Source organism: Clytia hemisphaerica, unplaced genomic scaffold (assembly GCF_902728285.1).
Source record: "Clytia hemisphaerica strain Z4C2 unplaced genomic scaffold, Clytia hemisphaerica genome assembly, whole genome shotgun sequence".
NCBI classification, from domain to species: domain Eukaryota; kingdom Metazoa; phylum Cnidaria; class Hydrozoa; order Leptothecata; family Clytiidae; genus Clytia; species Clytia hemisphaerica.
This window is the reverse complement of record NW_027103603.1, coordinates 605,177-622,093: the sequence shown is the minus strand read 5'-3', so window position 1 is coordinate 622,093 and position 16,917 is coordinate 605,177. Positions and strand designations below refer to the sequence as shown.

The 16,917-nt window shown below is 35.4% G+C and overlaps 1 protein-coding gene and 1 pseudogene across 1 annotated transcript; one reads left to right on the top strand and one right to left on the bottom strand.

The window, feature by feature from the left end:
* The first annotated feature begins 891 nt into the window (after positions 1-891).
* Positions 892-7,379, top strand: LOC136802060 (uncharacterized). Its single transcript, XM_067058768.1, has 2 exons — positions 892-6,497; positions 6,710-7,379. Exon 1 carries the CDS (start codon positions 1,302-1,304, stop codon positions 5,715-5,717), a length of 4,416 nt encoding a protein of 1,471 aa, XP_066914869.1. The 5' UTR covers positions 892-1,301; the 3' UTR covers positions 5,718-6,497; positions 6,710-7,379.
* A 7,917-nt stretch (positions 7,380-15,296) lies between these two features.
* LOC136802059 (small RNA 2'-O-methyltransferase-like) lies at positions 15,297-16,853 on the bottom strand (annotated as a pseudogene).
* Between the last annotated feature and the right edge of the window lie 64 nt (positions 16,854-16,917).

The window sequence follows — 16,917 nt, the reverse complement described above, 5'->3', positions numbered from 1 at the left end:
TTATTATTGATGAATTCTCTGTAGTAGGCCAAAGATTGCTAGGCTGGATAGATAGTCGCTGATTCGTGAACCAATATGGTAAAAAATTATTGAAAATTGTGGTACGTATGCTAGCAGAAATAGTGATGCACAGTTTACCGAGCTTTTTTCAGATAACCTTTTCAAGACATTATCAGAAGGAGAGAAAAGATTGTTTGAAACAAGATTCGATGTTCGAGGAACTTGCCCTGTTTGTAATAACGAGAGACAAAGTACGACAGGTATCATTGTTACTCTTCTTACAGACTTTTTATATCCAGAGATAACGATTGACCCAAACAACTGGCCAGATTGTGTGAATAGAGCTCTTGAGCCAAGTACAGAAGTTTATTGTAATATTTGTTCTGTCAATATTCCTGCCCGGTATCAATTTGTTGACCTTCCATGTTATTTGTTGATAGAATTTAGTTCTACAATTCACAACAGTTGTACATTTTTTGATCAAATTACCGTGAAGGGAGATACTTATAGATTACAAGCCGTTGTTAGAAATCTAGGTTTTCACTTTGCATGCGGTGTATTTGTCGAGAACAAATGGGTTTACATTGATGATTTAAATCCTGAAAAAATAATTTTTGAAAATGTTAATGCAATGTTTTTAGAAAATGATAAAGGATGGTTTTTGCTTTTTATAAAAAAACTGATGAAGAAATAGACTTTGTGGTGCATGATGCAACTGCTAATGTCGCAGCAAATTCTAATCCAGAAGAAATCATCTTTAAGAAAAATATTCAGACTGATGAAATCAAGAAAGAATATCCAAATCGAAAGAGAAAATTTGTCAACTATGAAGGACTTTGTAATAGTAATAGTAATAATAAAAAAGTAAAGCTTGATGATTTATTCAAAAAATTGACAAAAGGATACACATTGACCCTTCAAAACAGAAGCCAAAAATTGGATATGAAAATAGAAAGACAAAGTATGACCCTTTGAAACGTAAAGAGCGACATCAAAATTCTTATGACCCTGACAAACAAAAAGCAGAATACAATCCCATAAAACGTAAAGCAAAATACGATCCCATAAAACGTAAAGCAGAATACGACCCCGCAAAATATAAAGCAGAATATGACCCCGCAAAATATAAAGCAGAATACGACCCCACAAAACGTAAAGAACAGCATCAAAAATCATACAACCCTGAAAAACGAAAGGCAATATATGACTCTCAGAAGCTGAAAGAAAAACATTGTTCTAAAAAACAAGATAAAAGATTAAATTCCCAGGAAACCGAAATTGATCACAACATTAATAAAAACATGAAAGATTTTCAGAAATCTATGAATTTTTCAATTGTTCAATGTCAAACATGTTTTGAATCCTGGCCAATAAAAATTACATCAAAAGTAAACTCAGTCAATGATTACATTTGTACGCGTTGCAAAAGAGACAAAGGTACTCCCAAAAAATTCAGTTCTGAGAATAATATGAAACCAAGTCCAGTACCAGAAGCACTGAAAGGTCTCAATCAAATCGAAGAAATGCTTATTGCTAGAGCTTTTCCTGTAATGCAAGTGTATACCCGACCAAGAGGAGGTCAGAGAGCTTATAAAGGTCACGTTTTAAATTTGCCTCATAATGTTCAAAAAATTGCAGATGTCCTACCACGAGAGCCCAGCGACATTCCTATAATGATTTTTAAAATAAATGGGAAAAATAATACTTCAAAAGAACTTGTCGTTAGACGTGAAAAGATTTTACAGGCATTATTATGGCTGACAGGAAAAAATGAACAAGGTGAACCTAATAATTTTCTATATAGTGAAATCAATATAGATATGGAAAGGCTACAAAAGCTGCCTGAAAATGGATTCATTGACTTACCAGACTTGCACGTACAAATGAATGAGAAAAATGATATTGAGAGCGGTGAAGAAAATGAAAGTGACAACGAAAATGAAGATGTCAGTGAAAATTATGAAGAATTGCCAGATTTAGGTCCAGTTAATGATGATAACGATGAACGTGTTTTTGATGAAAACACTGAAATGAAAAGTTTCTTACCATCTAAACTAGAGAAAGCAAAGGAAGCTGACTTAACAAAAAGTGAAATCTTGAATACAAAAACTGAAGTTGATATTGGAAGTACTCCACTTAGTGAATTCAATACACCCTACTTAGCAAGTCTTGCATTTCCGACATTGTTTCCAGACACAAAAGGTGACCCAACTAATCCTGCAATCATAAGGGAAATAGCAAAAAGTGAAACAGAGAGTTTTGCTGAAAAATTGAAACATTTAATCAAATTTGCCGAAATTGATGACAAAGGAAAATGGTTTTATAGATTTGCATCTCATCCAAGATTTTCCTTTTGGGGCTTCAATATGCTGTATAGAAAAAGATTGATTAGCCAAGGAAATTTTTTTATCAAGCAAAACCCAGGTGAAGCTAATTTGAGCATTGAAGATTTACAAGATCTTGTTAGGGATAATGATCACTACGTAGTAATGAAAAAACTACAAAGATACTCAAAGAATGTAACAGGTACAAATGCCTATTGGTGCGATGTCAAGGAAAAATTAAAAGCCACGATAACACAAATGGGCACGCCAACTATATTTTGGACATTGAGTATGGCTGATTTTCACTGGCCAGACATTCATGATTTATTTTCTTCAAATGGCGAATCTGAATCTGCTGATTTTAGACAAAACATTGTTGATAATCCTCATATAGTAGATTGGCTTTTCACTGAACGAGTAAAAAGTTTTGTAAAACATTGGTTATATGAATCTTTAAATGCAGAATGGCATTGGTATAGGTTTGAATTTGCAGTTATGCGTGGTTCTATACATTGTCACGGTTTAGCAAAATTGAAAGATGATCCAGGAATATGTGAGTTGACTGAGAAGGCTCTGCAAGGTTTTTTGGCTCAACAAACTTTATCAAATCAAACAGAGATTGACCTTGAAAATAATACTCTTTTAAATCTTGCTGTAATCGAGGGAAACAATGCTGAAAGGCAAATCTGTGATTATGTAGATTCTTTAATGACAGCTATGAATCCAATTGAAGGACCTGTTGATGAATGGGAAAAGCCAAATGTTCATCCATGCAAAAAAAGACTTGAGGATATACCTGAAGAGGATTTAGAACAAGATTACATAGATCTAGCAAATAGCGTGCAACGGCATACAAAATGTAGTTCAGCCTATTGTCTAAGAACTAAGAATGACAAACAGGAATGTCGTTTTAAATTTCCTTTTGAATGCTGCGAGAAAACACATTTAACCTTTGAAAAAGTAAAATTGAAGGGAGGCGGTGAAAAGTATGTTCCAAACATTGTTCTGAAAAGAAATGATCCTAGAATGAATAGGCATCAACAGCTTCAATTACAATCATGGAGGGCTAATTGCGATATACAAATTATCCTTGACCACAATGCTTGCTTGAATTATATTGCCAAGTATGCATCAAAAGCAGAAAAGATATCTGACGTTGCAAAAGAAGCGTTTACATCTGTCATTGGTAATCTTTCAGGAAAGGAAACTTCTGGTAATATTTTTCGAAAACTGATTATCAAATCTGTCGGTGAAAGAGACTTTAGTGCTCAAGAAGTAATGCATCAAATTATGTCTTTGAAACTACATTGCTCTTCATTTGATGTTGTAAGTTGCTCTCTTGAGGGATCAAGACAAATGAAAATTGACAATGATGGCGTTGAAACCAAAACCTCTTTCTTAGATGATTATGCTTCCAGATATGTTTATGAAGACAATGAGATTAGGCAAAGTAACCTCATAGATTTTGTTTCGAACTGGAAAATAAGTGCTAAAGACAAAAAGATTCAAAAGAGGAAAAAGGCAGTTGTTGTTCGTACTTTTCCAAATTATAGTCCAAACCCAAAGAGTGACAGTTATCCTTTATTTTGTAAATTCCAATTGATCAAGTACAAACCATGGAATGATTCTGTAGACAGTCTCTGGGAAGGTTTACAAGCAACAAATGAGACATATTGCCAGAAATGGAAAGAATTCATTAACAGCTCTTTAGGAAGAGAATTAGTTCCGAATTGGAAAAGGCATTACATCAATGCAAACAATTTTGAATATCAGGTTGAAGATGAAGAAAATGAAGAGGAAGAAAGTGAAAATATTTTTTTACGTGAAGATTGGATGGATATAGCAGACCTGAATTCCATGCCCAATAACGTTTCTACAGAAAATCAACAATATTGGACTGATTCTTATGATTCTTATACTCAAGATCAAATTAATGCAATGCCCTTTTGGATTGAAGAGAAAAAAAAGACTTTTGAAAATGATAATCCCACAGATTATAGTCAATATCAAGTTGAGAACTTAAATGCAGAGCAGCTCCAAGCTTACAATATTGTACATGATCATGCTCAAAATATAAATGCTGACCCTTTACAAATGATAATCACTGGGATTGCAGGAAGTGGAAAGTCATATTTAATAAATTGCATTAAAAAACTCCTTGGCAAAAAGTGTTTATTGACATCTTATTTTGGTATTGCTGCCTTTAATATTAATGGAAGAACATTGCACAGCACACTCAAATTGCCAATTCGAAGCAAGTTAAAGCATGAACTCAAAGGAAAGTCACTTGACAATTTACAAACTAACCTTAAAGACATAGATTATATTATTATTGATGAATTCTCTGTAGTAGGCCAAAGATTGCTAGGCTGGATAGATAGTCGCTGTCGTCAAGCAACAGGAAAATTAGAAACTTTGTTTGGTGGAATATCTATTATATTAGTAGGAGATGTTGCACAGTTACCACCAGTCATGGATGATGTATTGTACCATTCTTTTCCAAAAAATGAAATTGCAGTTGCAGGTTATCTGGCCTATTGTTGTTTCAGAACTGTCGTAAAACTTAAAGCAAATATGAGATCTGCTGGTGAGGATGAGTCACAAAAGAAATTTAGAAAAGCTTTGAAAAATTTGAGAAATGGAAAATCAACAATGGAAGACTGGAATTTTTTCTTGACCAGACAACCTGAAAAAAACCATGTTGACTATAATAAATGCATCAGGCTATCCTTTGCAAATGAAGTTGTCAGAGAACATAATGGGAAAATGTTGGATTCTTTACAATCACCCATTGCAGTCATTAAAGCAAAAAATACTCCACCAAGTGCGTCAAAATCATCCTCAGAAGAATTTGGTTTAGCAAATGAAGTTTTCCTTGCCAAAGGTGCCAAAGTAATGCTTACAAGAAACTTGTGGTCAGATGTGGGACTTTGTAACGGAAGTTTAGGCATTGTCAAAGACATAATATTCCAAAGAAACCACTTGCCACCTGCGCTTCCTATAGCTGTTATAGTAAAATTTGATAGATATACAGGGCCAAGTTTTTTTGATGATGAAGATAATTGTGTTCCAATTGTGCCTATCATAGAAACTTCATCTGAAGATAACGTACAGAAAGAAAGAATGCAAATACCTTTGAAACTTGCATGGTCGATAACTATTCATAAATCTCAAGGTCTTACATTGGATAAAGTTGTAGTGGATTTGGGTAAGAAAGAAAGCATGGATGGTTTAACTTATGTTGCATTATCACGTGTGAAAAAGCTAAATGACATGGTAATTGAATCATTTCCATTCGAAAGAATCAATAAATTGAGTGACGGTAAAAGATTCAAATTTAGAGTACGCGAAGAAAGCAGACTAGAAGAATTAGCAGCACGAAACAAGCCTTAGAAGTAATTAGATGGAATAATTTAGTATATGTCATGTCAAAATCATTGCATGGGGGGGGCTCAGGGCAGGGAAGGGTATTTTACAAAAAGCAATATTTTCTTTTCCTTTGAAATACATTCTTATCCAACGAGTGAAATTATTTAGTACTTTTTATCATGAAAAATCGATGAATTTAAGATAAGAAAGATTTCAAAACTGGTCCAACTACAGGGTGCCCTATGAAAAATTCCCCAGAACAATAGATGAAAACATTCTTTTGTTTTAAGAGGAATTTTTCATTGGATACTCTGTACTTTAAATATCTTGATCATGAGTAGAAGCCTTGCATAGACTTTTCAAATCCTTACATTATTTTTTTTATATTTTATCCTAACTTATAGAATATTATATTGTTTTGTAATACATGAATTTTTTTATATCTTTATAATAAATTTGAAGGATATTATATTTTTATACAGAATTATTGAAATTACGTATTATTTATGATTTTGTACAAATTTTATTTGATTGATTGAATTTACATTTATTACTTCCAAGTTCCAAGTTGATTACAATAATGTGAATGTGAATTGATGTTTGATCTTTACCACAGAACAATAATGAACAATGATAAAAATGATAATAGTAGAACAATGAATGAATATGGACAAAAGTGATTATTTTTGGTGATTGAATTGGCAACGAAATTCCGCTGTAACGAAAATTATTCGAGAATCGTCATTCAGCATACTCTACTCCCAACGACAATGCTTAAAAATCCTGTATTATGGAACTTTGACAGTAAGTACAAATAATATTTTCATTGTGTACTTTTATAGGACTAAGGTTTATTAATCTTTTATGTTTAACCTGTGTTCTTGTTGATACTTACCAGTCACTATTTGGGAAATTACTATCAAAAATTGAAAGAAACTTGTGAACTATTTTGAGGAAATTTCAGTACACTCACCATATTATCATTTAATTTCATGTTTCTTATTTTCCATTTTAAGCTTATCTTATGAAAGAGGATTCATTTACTTTGACAACGCAATATTGCCTCGTTACTGCTACGATTACCACGTTACGTCATCATTTTCCATCCTTCTACACGATATTGCTGTTACAACTGCAAGATAACTGGCATATCAATTTTGTCCATGAGATCCCTTGTCATGTCGTTGGGAAAAGTCCTGGATACGCTATTTCCTGGTTTCTGCTCATCAATATTGCCTCGTTACTGCTACTATTACCACGTTACGTCATATCATTTTCCATCCTTTACACGGCGCTGTTCTAGCTTCTAGATTACTGGTAAATCCATTTATTGTTAACAATTTTGGATCACGATATCCTTTGCTAAACTGTTGGGAAAATTCCTAAGTACGTTGTTATCTGTCAATTTTTGGTTCCTGCTCGTTATGTTTCTGGCTCATAGCATTTCTTACTTATGCTGTTTGGTTCTACTATGGGTCATTTATATTACAAATTGGTTGGAATATACTAACATGTCTTTTGAGTGTTTTAGTATCTGTAATTGACTCTACCTGGACACTTTTGCTAATGAATATTTTAAGATTCGTATTTTATTATTTGTAAAAATTTCACGTTTTTAGAAAAAAATATATTTCATTTATGTTAGCTTTATCGTTGATATCTCAAAGAAAATGCTTTTGAGAAGAATCATTCGAATTATTCCTATAATCATTTCCAAACTTTCGCTATAAATCATTAATAAGCATTAATTAGTCTTTAATAAGCATTAATTAGTCTTTATAAATGCTTATAAATAGGCATCTGTAGCGGGTGGCAGTTAGTGAAAGCTATGGCTAGTTATTTATAGAAGTGTATTTCTCAGGTCTATTGACCTCTATGAAACAATCTTACATCTTTACAATTTATAGATCTTATCATTCCATTCGTTTGTCAATTCTAGTTTGAATTTCCCTACGGACGTTGCATTTACAACATTGGTTGCCAAACTGTTCCAAGTATCAATGCTCCTATAGTAAAGTGAATTCGTTTGGTATCCTCTAATGCCGTCTTCAGCGAAATTCCTCTTTAATTCGAGATTGTGCTTACGTTGAGGTCGATTTCGAAGAACGAGTTTTTGACATAGGGAAGATTTATCATAGACATTAAGATGTTTATATACTTCCACCATGTCCCCGATTTTACGCCGGATCTTGAGGCTGGGTAGGTTCATGACTTGTAAACGTTCTTCGTATGAATGGTTTCTATAACCGCCGACCAGTCTTGTGGCCCTACGTTGGACACTTTCAATTGCATCAGAGTGTTTGATCAGCCGTGGAGACCAAACAGCTTGCGCGTACTCAAGGTGAGGTCTCACAAATGCAATGAAAAGTGTGCGGAGCATCTTGGGAGAAAGGAAGTCGAAGCTTCTGCTAATCAATCCAACGATCGAGTTAGCCTTCTTGATCTTGGTGTAGATGTGTTCTTCGAAATTCAATTCACTATCAATAATCACTCCAAGATCCTTCTCTTGATCAACATGTTCTAAGACAGAGCCAGCGATCTTGTAAGGATGTGCATGTTGAATGTTCCAGAATTTCCCTAGTGTCAACACGTGGCACTTGTCAGGATGGAATTTCAACAACCAGTCAACAGACCACTTTTCCATTGCCTCGATATCGTGCTGAAGTCTAATTGCATCTTCAGCGTTATTGATTTCTTCAACAAGCTTTGTGTCATCGGCAAAGAGAAACATTTCTGATTTGGTAACTTCAGCTAGATCATTGATGTAAATAACGAAAAGGAGTGGACCTAAGACACTTCCTTGTGGTACACCACTTTGCACCTGGCATTTCTTAGATAACTTTCCATTGACCTTCACATATTGGTAACGATCGGACAAAAATGCTTTCATCCAACCAAGTACCCTTCCTCTGATACCATACGCTTCGAGTTTTCTTAGTAATCTGCAATGTGGAACGGTGTCAAATGCCTTTGCGAAGTCGAAATAGATTACGTCAACAACCTTATCATTGGATATCGAGTCCGCACATTTGTCTAAGTAGTGAAGTAGTTGTGTCACTGTCGATCGCTTACCCATGAACCCATGTTGTTTGGTTGATAGCAATTTCTCATTCGTGAGGTGTTCCATTATTTGTTTCTTTAGGATTCTTTCCATTACTCTACACGCAACTGATGTTAAACTAACGGGCCTGTAATTTTCTGCAAGGTTCTTTTTTCCTTTCTTGTAGATCGGGGACACATGTGCAGTCTTCCAATCATCAGGTAGTTTACTTTCTACGAAGGACTTAGCCATGATAGTATGTAAAGGACCAGCTATGTAAAAGGCCAGCTTTTTCAGCATGACTGGGTGAATCTCATCAGGTCCTAGCGATTTATTAGGATTCAAACCTTTTAGTTCCTTTTTGATCATGTCGATTGTTAGATCGAATGCTACATCTGTGTCTGTTCGTGATGGAAACTCAGGTAGTGATCCAGCAGGTTCATTCGTAAAAACACTGCAAAACTGATCCTGTAGGATGTCAGCTTTATCCTCATCAGTAAAACGAAGTGATGATTTATCATTTGGATCAAGGAGAAGAGGGGAGATTCCCGTTTTGGTCTTCATTGAGTTCCGGATATGCTTCCAAAACTTCTTAGGGCTTCTTTTTGCTTGACCACAAATTCGTTCTTCTAGTCTTCTTCTTTCTCGTCTGATCTTTCCTGTAACCTTGTTTCTCGCAGTAGCGTAAATAGCTCTATTTCTCTGTTCCGAAGTTGTACCTATTGATCTTATCCATTTGCGATGAAGGCGACGTTTTTCTTTTAAGCTTTGTTGAATATCTTGATCGATTGCAAAACTTCCCTTTTTTCCGTAGGCATGTTTCCCCTTCGTACGAGGAACGTACCGATTCCTAAGCTCGAATAGTTTATCTCGCAACATCCTCCAGCAATCATTTACGTTTGCATTTCCTGCTTTTTGATGGAAACCTGTAACCCAGTCAGAGTTCTCAAGATGTCCTTTCATTGCTTCAAAATCTGCCTTATTGTAGTTATAGTTTTCAATAATGCATTCTGTTTCAAGGTAACATTCGAACGTAAATGATAGAACACTGTGATCACTTTTATGAAGTGGTGAAAGATAAGTTATGTTGCTAACCTGGCTTTCTTCATTTGTCAGAATCAGGTCAATAAGTGATGGCGTATCGGTACCTCTAGCTCTTGTTGGTTCATCGACGTGTTGGTAAAAGAAGGAGTCCCTTAAAGCTTCGAGAAATTGTTCGTCTTCCTTCGTGTCATCGTGAGGAGTTGACCAGTTTTCCCAATTGATATCTTTATAGTTGAAGTCTCCGACGATACACTTATGACTGTATTTCTTATTCATCGCTATTTCTTTCAGAAGAAGATTAAGTGCTGTATTGTTTTTTGCTGATGTTGGCGTGTTGGTTGGACTTCGATAAATACATCCAAAAAGCAAAGAATCCGCTCCTTTGAGTTTGATTTCCAGCAAGCATACCTCCTGAAATTCACTATTGGGTGTCACTTCGACTACATTTTTGATCGATTTATGTGTCAAAACGATGATTCCACGTCCAACATTATTTAAGGCATTTGTTTCGTAGGGTTCGGAGTAGCCTTCAATGTGGTAGTCTTGTATGAGACGTTCTTTTTTCGAATGTTTCGGTTTTACTTCACAAATTGCAATAATATCGGGTTGTTCTTTTGAAATCACTTCATTTAGTTCTTTTTTCTTTATTTTAGTTAGTTGGTCTGCATTAGTATATAGTATGTTAAGGTTTTTCCGTTCGTTAGTTTGTTCGTCTTTCTTTTTTGTTACGTCTTTTTTTCGTGTTTGGATTATTGCCGATCTTTGGCGTTTATCTTCTTTACACCGAATCCGTTTTTTGCAAAACCCCGCACTCTCCAGACTCCATCTTTTTCGGTTTGATTTCGTGCCTTAGCATCTTCTGCCGCCTCTTTGTACTTTTTTCTTTGAGCTAGAGTTAGATCTTCGCAAATGCTCATCCCCTTATAGGCATCAATTCCTTTTAGCGCTGGGAGATTTCCAAATACATTCATTTTCTCTTCCTCACTGTTCAGAGTAACAATGAGGGGACGCTTTTTCCCGTCTACTGATTTGCCAATTCTTGAGATATACTTGATGTTAATTTTGACGTGGAGCTTTTCGATGAGTGTTTTCACCCATGCTTCATCTTTTTTGGTAGCATCCTCTGTCGTTGGATCCTCAACACCATGGATGATGATGTTCTTTGATCTTCTGATCTTATCCCTTTCTTCTGCTGCCTCCTCCTCGTGGACCTCTTTAACGGCAGTCTTGATATTGTCATTAGGCACTTGGACATTGGCAGAAGTTGCTGCAGCATACGATTTTTTACATTCCTCTTTCAATGATGTTAAGATTTCCGTTCGGAAGGTTTCTAGTTTCTTTTCCAGTTTACTCTCTACATATTCGACAGTATGAAACGCCGGGTCATTAGACAATTTCTTCTCGAGATTAGTGAGCTCTTTTTTTGAGATTCAATTATCTCGAGAAGGTGTTGTTCATTAGACTTCAATTTCTTAATTGTCTTTTCGTTTTCTTTAATCGTCTCATTTAATTTTGCAAGCTCGGCGGCCGTTCGCAGGGATGGTTGAGGTCCAGGTTGAGGGGAGAGGACCAAAAGATCTTTAGTTACTTTCACACAATTTTGACACACGTATTTGCATGCGTTCGCAGTTCTTCTCCCGTCTTTACAGACTGCAATCATGTAGGGTGGTAGCCTTGTACAAATGTAGTGAACTAGTCGATTACACTTCGAGCAGGTTAGACTTTCTTCGTTTTGGTCGTCAGCACAGGATGAAGGACTGCAAAGCGGATTCGGAGTATTTCTATTCCTCGTGGACGTCATGATGGATGGTTATGGTGATGTTTAAGTTGAATTGGTTGATGTTTTTGATGAATTTGAGTGGGTCTAGTAGCGATTTTTCATGATTTTTTCAGAAAAACTCAGATTTTTATATATACAAAACTATGTTTATATAACTGTCGAACGTGCTAACCGCACTGGGCTCAACTTCAGTGTTTTTCAATCATTCGTAGGCCTAATTGTAAACTTAATAGGCTAAGTCTGATAAAAAATAGAGGGTTCTAGAATTGTTTTGAGTGCAAAAACTAGTCATTAATAGTTCCCGTTAAATTTCAAATTATCATCATAAAATTTGAAAAACTAATGTTAAGACTAGACGTTAAGAAAAGAAAAAAAATTGCTAAGGAAAGTCACCGAAACTGGTTTAAAGTAAATTGTGGAGCAGGAAATGGTAATATCAAGTTTCTACATATTTCATCTTTTAAACCTACAAATGTTTACATAAATCCCTTTCTTTGAATTCAGACATCATATCACAACAATCCTGATTTAACCACGCCCTTAAAAAGGAAAATTTTCAAAAAATGAAAAAATCACCCCCAGATATTCACCCAAGGAACAAGTGTACCAAATTTGAACCAAATCCAACCATTTTTGATGTCTCCATCATGCCCCAAAATTTTAGCCTCGTTTTGGCGAAAACTCGTGACCACGCCCAGATATTCACCCAAGGAACAAGTGTGCCAAATTTCAACCAAATCCGATCATTTTTAAAGTCTCCAGCCTGCCCCAAAGTTTGAGCCTCGTTTTGGCGAAAACTCGCGACCACGCCCTTAAAAATGAAAATTTTCAAAAAATGAAAAAAACACCCCCAGATATTCACCCAAGGAACAAGTGTACCAAATTTCAACCAAATCCGACCATTTTTGATATCTCCATCATGCCCCAAAATTTTAGCCTCGTTTTGGCGAAAACTCGTGACCACGCCCTTAAAAATGAAAATTTTCAAAAAATGAAAAAATCACCCCCATATATTCACCCAAGGAACAAGTGTGCCAAATTTCAACCAAATCCGATCATTTCTAAAGTCTCCAGCCTGCCCCAAAGTTTTAGCCTCGTTTTGGCGAAAACTCGCGACCACGCCCTTAAAAATGAAAATTTTCAAAAAATGAAAAAAACACCCCCATATATTCACCCAAGGAACAAGTGTGCCAAATTTCAACCAAATCCGATCATTTTTAAAGTCTCCAGCCTGCCCCAAAGTTTTAGCCTCGTTTTGGCGAAAACTCGCGACCACGCCCTTAAAAATGAAAATTTTCAAAAAATGAAAAAAACACCCCCAGATATTCACCCAAGGAACGAGTGTGCCAAATTTCAACCAAATCCGATCATTTTTGAAGTCTCCAGTCTGCCCCAAAGTTTTCGGACAGACATACATACATACATACACACACACACACACACACACACACACACACACCACACACACACACACACACACACATACACACACACATACATTGTCAGATTCTAGCTCAACTGAAGTTGAGAAAAAACAACAATGCTATTGACACTAAAACAATATCAACTTAAAAATATGGCTAGAACAGCATATGTATAGCAAAAAGCTCTTTAAAAGTATCAAGAAAAGTTTCAATTTTTTAATCAGTAGAATTGTAACTATTTAACAATCTAAAGATGAAAAAATGAAACTTAAAAAAGAGCCCTCAACTCCTTGATTTCCAACGTGGAAAATGGCCAAAAATATGTTGACTATAAGGAAATATTCAATATTCAATAATAATCAAATCCTGAAAGATTGGGTCATTCCATTTTATATCCATACCGGGGGGAGGTGATGGACGAAATTTCCTGGGGGTAATCCGAGAAGTATTTCCAGGTGAAGGATCAGATTTGCAGATTTTCTAAGCATAACATAAGCATATGCGTCAGCCTGAAATATTTTTCATGTGGTCAATCTTTTTCTGTTCAAAAAGGTTTGGAAGTGATCAAGTAAAAAAAGATATTCCACGATTACAACCGTTGTCAATATATTATGGCAATAATATGGCAGGGCAATAACCTCCCCCTCCCCTCCGAACAATGTTGCTGGGAAAGAAATATTGCTTAGTCTTCAGCACCCTCCGACAACATGGTTTGGGGGGGGGGGGAGGGGGAAGGAACTCAATTTTGGGCTTTGTGTCATAGGTTTTGTCAATGATTGTAGCCACATTCCACAGCTCCAAAAATCTAAACGCTTTTTGAATCGAATGTTAACTAATAAATCTCTGATATTTTATAAAAAGTTGGGTTGGGTGAATGAAGAGTATAACAATATGTTTATGAAAACATATAGTAAGCATATGCTATGCCTGGATGCTTTGAAAATTCAAATTCCCCCAAAGTCTTAAGAAGGCAAGGGTTACTCCTGTTTATAAAAAGGAAGATAAGTTTCTGAAGAAAAACTATCGACCAATTAGTATTTTACCAGCTTTTTCTAAAATCTATGAGAGAATAATTCATTACCAACTCTCTTCCTACTTCGATGACATTTTCGATTCAAGACTCTGCGGGTTTAGAGCTAAACACAGCACTCAGCATGCATTAATACAAATGATTGGTCAATGGCATCAAAGTCTTGATGGGTCCGGAAAGGTGGGGGCAGTTTTGATGGACCTGTCGAAGGCTTTCGATTGCATTGATCACAAACTTCTGGTTGCAAAGCTCAAAGCCTACGCAATTGATACAAAGAGTCTTGAACTATTGCAAAGTTATCTGAGTAATCGCTATCAGAGAACAAAAATCGGCTCTGAATACAGCGAATGGCAAGAGATCACTCTAGGTGTTCCACAAGGCTCGATTCTCGGGCCTCTTTTATTTAATATTTTCATAAATGATTTATTTCTTTTATTGTAAAAAGCTAGCATTTGCAATTTTGCCGATGATAATACCTTACACTCGTTGTGCTGAAAACTCTTGCAGAAGTCATCTCGAATCTAGAGTTTGACCTAGAAATAATCTTAGACTGGTTTTTTTTAAAAAACTACCTTGCTGCAATCCTGGTAAATTCAAATGCTAGTTTTAGGAAATCAGAATATCCTATAGAAATCACTGTCAGAAATGTAACTATTAAATCTACGATTCTGTTGAGCTTCTCGTATTACATTGATAAACATCTCACTTTCGAATTACATATCAATGATCTTTGCTCTAAAGTAGGTCGAGAGTCTGGAGTCTGAACAGAATTCGCAATTATTTAAATTTTGATCAACGAAAGTTGATATTTAAACGCTTACATCATGTCAACATTTAACTATGCCACCAAATTTGGATGTTTTTAATAAAACTACATATGAAGAAATCACCCAAAGTCCATAAACGGGCATTAAGAACATTACTTTGTGATTTCATCATAAATGACTATGAGGTTTTATTGCAAAACGCCAAATGTAAAACGGTTCATGAAATTCAGCTTTGCTTTCTACTTTGTGAGGTTTACAAATCTGAAAATAAATTAAATCCAAAGTCATGCAACAAATCTATATAACGAAGGAAAAAAATTTAACTTCCGAAACAAAGTTTTGATGACAATACCTAAGGCTAAGTCTCAACGTTTTGGAACTCAATCCCTTTTTATTCCGAGGAAGCCTGATCGGAATCAAATCCCAAAAAAAATAAGCTCAAACCATCAATCGATTCTTTCCATCCTCGCGTGAAAGAAAATAAACCTTACAAATGTTTGTCTTTGTAAAATATGTATATAAAATTTTTTTATCTTATATATTCTTTATTATAGTATTGCGTATTTCTCTACAGTTGGTATTAATTAGTATTTTATTATAACTATGTCAGACCAACATTAAATAAATCGGAAAATAAAAAAATAAAATAAGAAAGCTTAAACATACTCGAGCCCGACCAAGGGGCAGACACTTGCTTATAAAATGAAACATGTAATGGAATAGTCCATTAGAATTGAAAAATTTGTTTTTGCAAAGAAGACCCCAAAAAATATAGTGATAGAAATGATAAAAAGTTCTATCCTCAATCCCATGACTCTTCTTCCTCGTTAACAATACTTAATGAATTAAAATGAACCACAAGTGATTGTTCATCTTCACTCAAATCATAAGGATGTTTTTCAGTCTGTAAAATGTCAACAACCTCTTTCAAGTTGGTCTGTAGTTTATTTATACTTGGGTATTCCAAAAGTTCGACCAAAGATATGGTTCTATCAAAGGATTCATCAACTTCTTCTCCTTGGCTACTGTAAAACCGATTTACTAAATAACATATCTCATTTAGAATCTTTTGAGAACGTTCGGTCGAATCGTGTGGATAAATAAACTCGTGAACTACTTCATATTCTAGCCTTTCCTCCGGTTGACAGATAATATTTAACCAAGGATGTTGCGGTTGTCGTGTAAATAGACCCATCTGTGAACAATAACCAACATCTGATCTCTCCTTAGGGGGTTCACCAATCCCAGAATATTCAACTATATAAGGGTACTTTTTCACTATGTCTTCACACCACTTTTCAAACTCAGCACGAGTCCATTCAAACTTATGGTCCCAGTGTCTCATCCCAGAAAACTTATTAAACAAAACATTATATTCGCCATTAGGAGTTGTAATTGCGACTGTTTTCGGTTTCAAAACACCAAAGATAGCATCAGGTACTTTGGTAAGATCCTCTGGATATAAATGTTCAATGACTTCGATACAAGATATAAAATCCACACCAATGAAGGTTCGGTTATTGACCCATGTAATAATCTCATAGTCAAAGGTTTGTCTCGCTTTAAAACATACATACTTAATGGGCGTAGTCGACCACCCATTCTCCACAACCCTAACCAGTCAATATCAACTCCACTGATCTCCTCAACAGATGGACACATTGATTTGATTACTGGCAAAAATTGCCCTTCAGAGCATCCCATATCCAATACACACTTTGGGCTAACCTTATTGATCTCTTTAGCAACAGCATGGTAACGTTGTTTATAAAGAGGCGGATCAAAAAGAGCTGACTCGTGTGCATCGTCCTCATTATCGACATGTAGATCTTCTAAATTTTCTGCAAATTCTTTATCAACAAATAACTCGTGGTTTAGGCCAATAAATTTGTCATCATTATCTTCAGCATCTTTATGTATTCCATCAGGGTTAAAAAATTCGCCATCAAAATCGCTGACGTCATGCTCGTCTACGAAGTCATTATCGAAATTGTTTACGTCATCATAAAGGTCATCCATTAGGAAAGAGTTCTTATTTCTTTTAGTTTTTATTTCTTGTTTTTGTCTAAAGAAAAAAGAAAAATATAATGAAAGAATTTGATCGGATATAAATGATGCTGCTGTGCCTTACCTTGAATT

Excerpts from the sequence above, each read along its gene's own strand:
- LOC136802060 (XM_067058768.1), top strand. The coding sequence starts at position 1,302 with ATGAAAGATTTTCAGAAATCTATGAATTTTTCAATTGTTCAATGTCAA.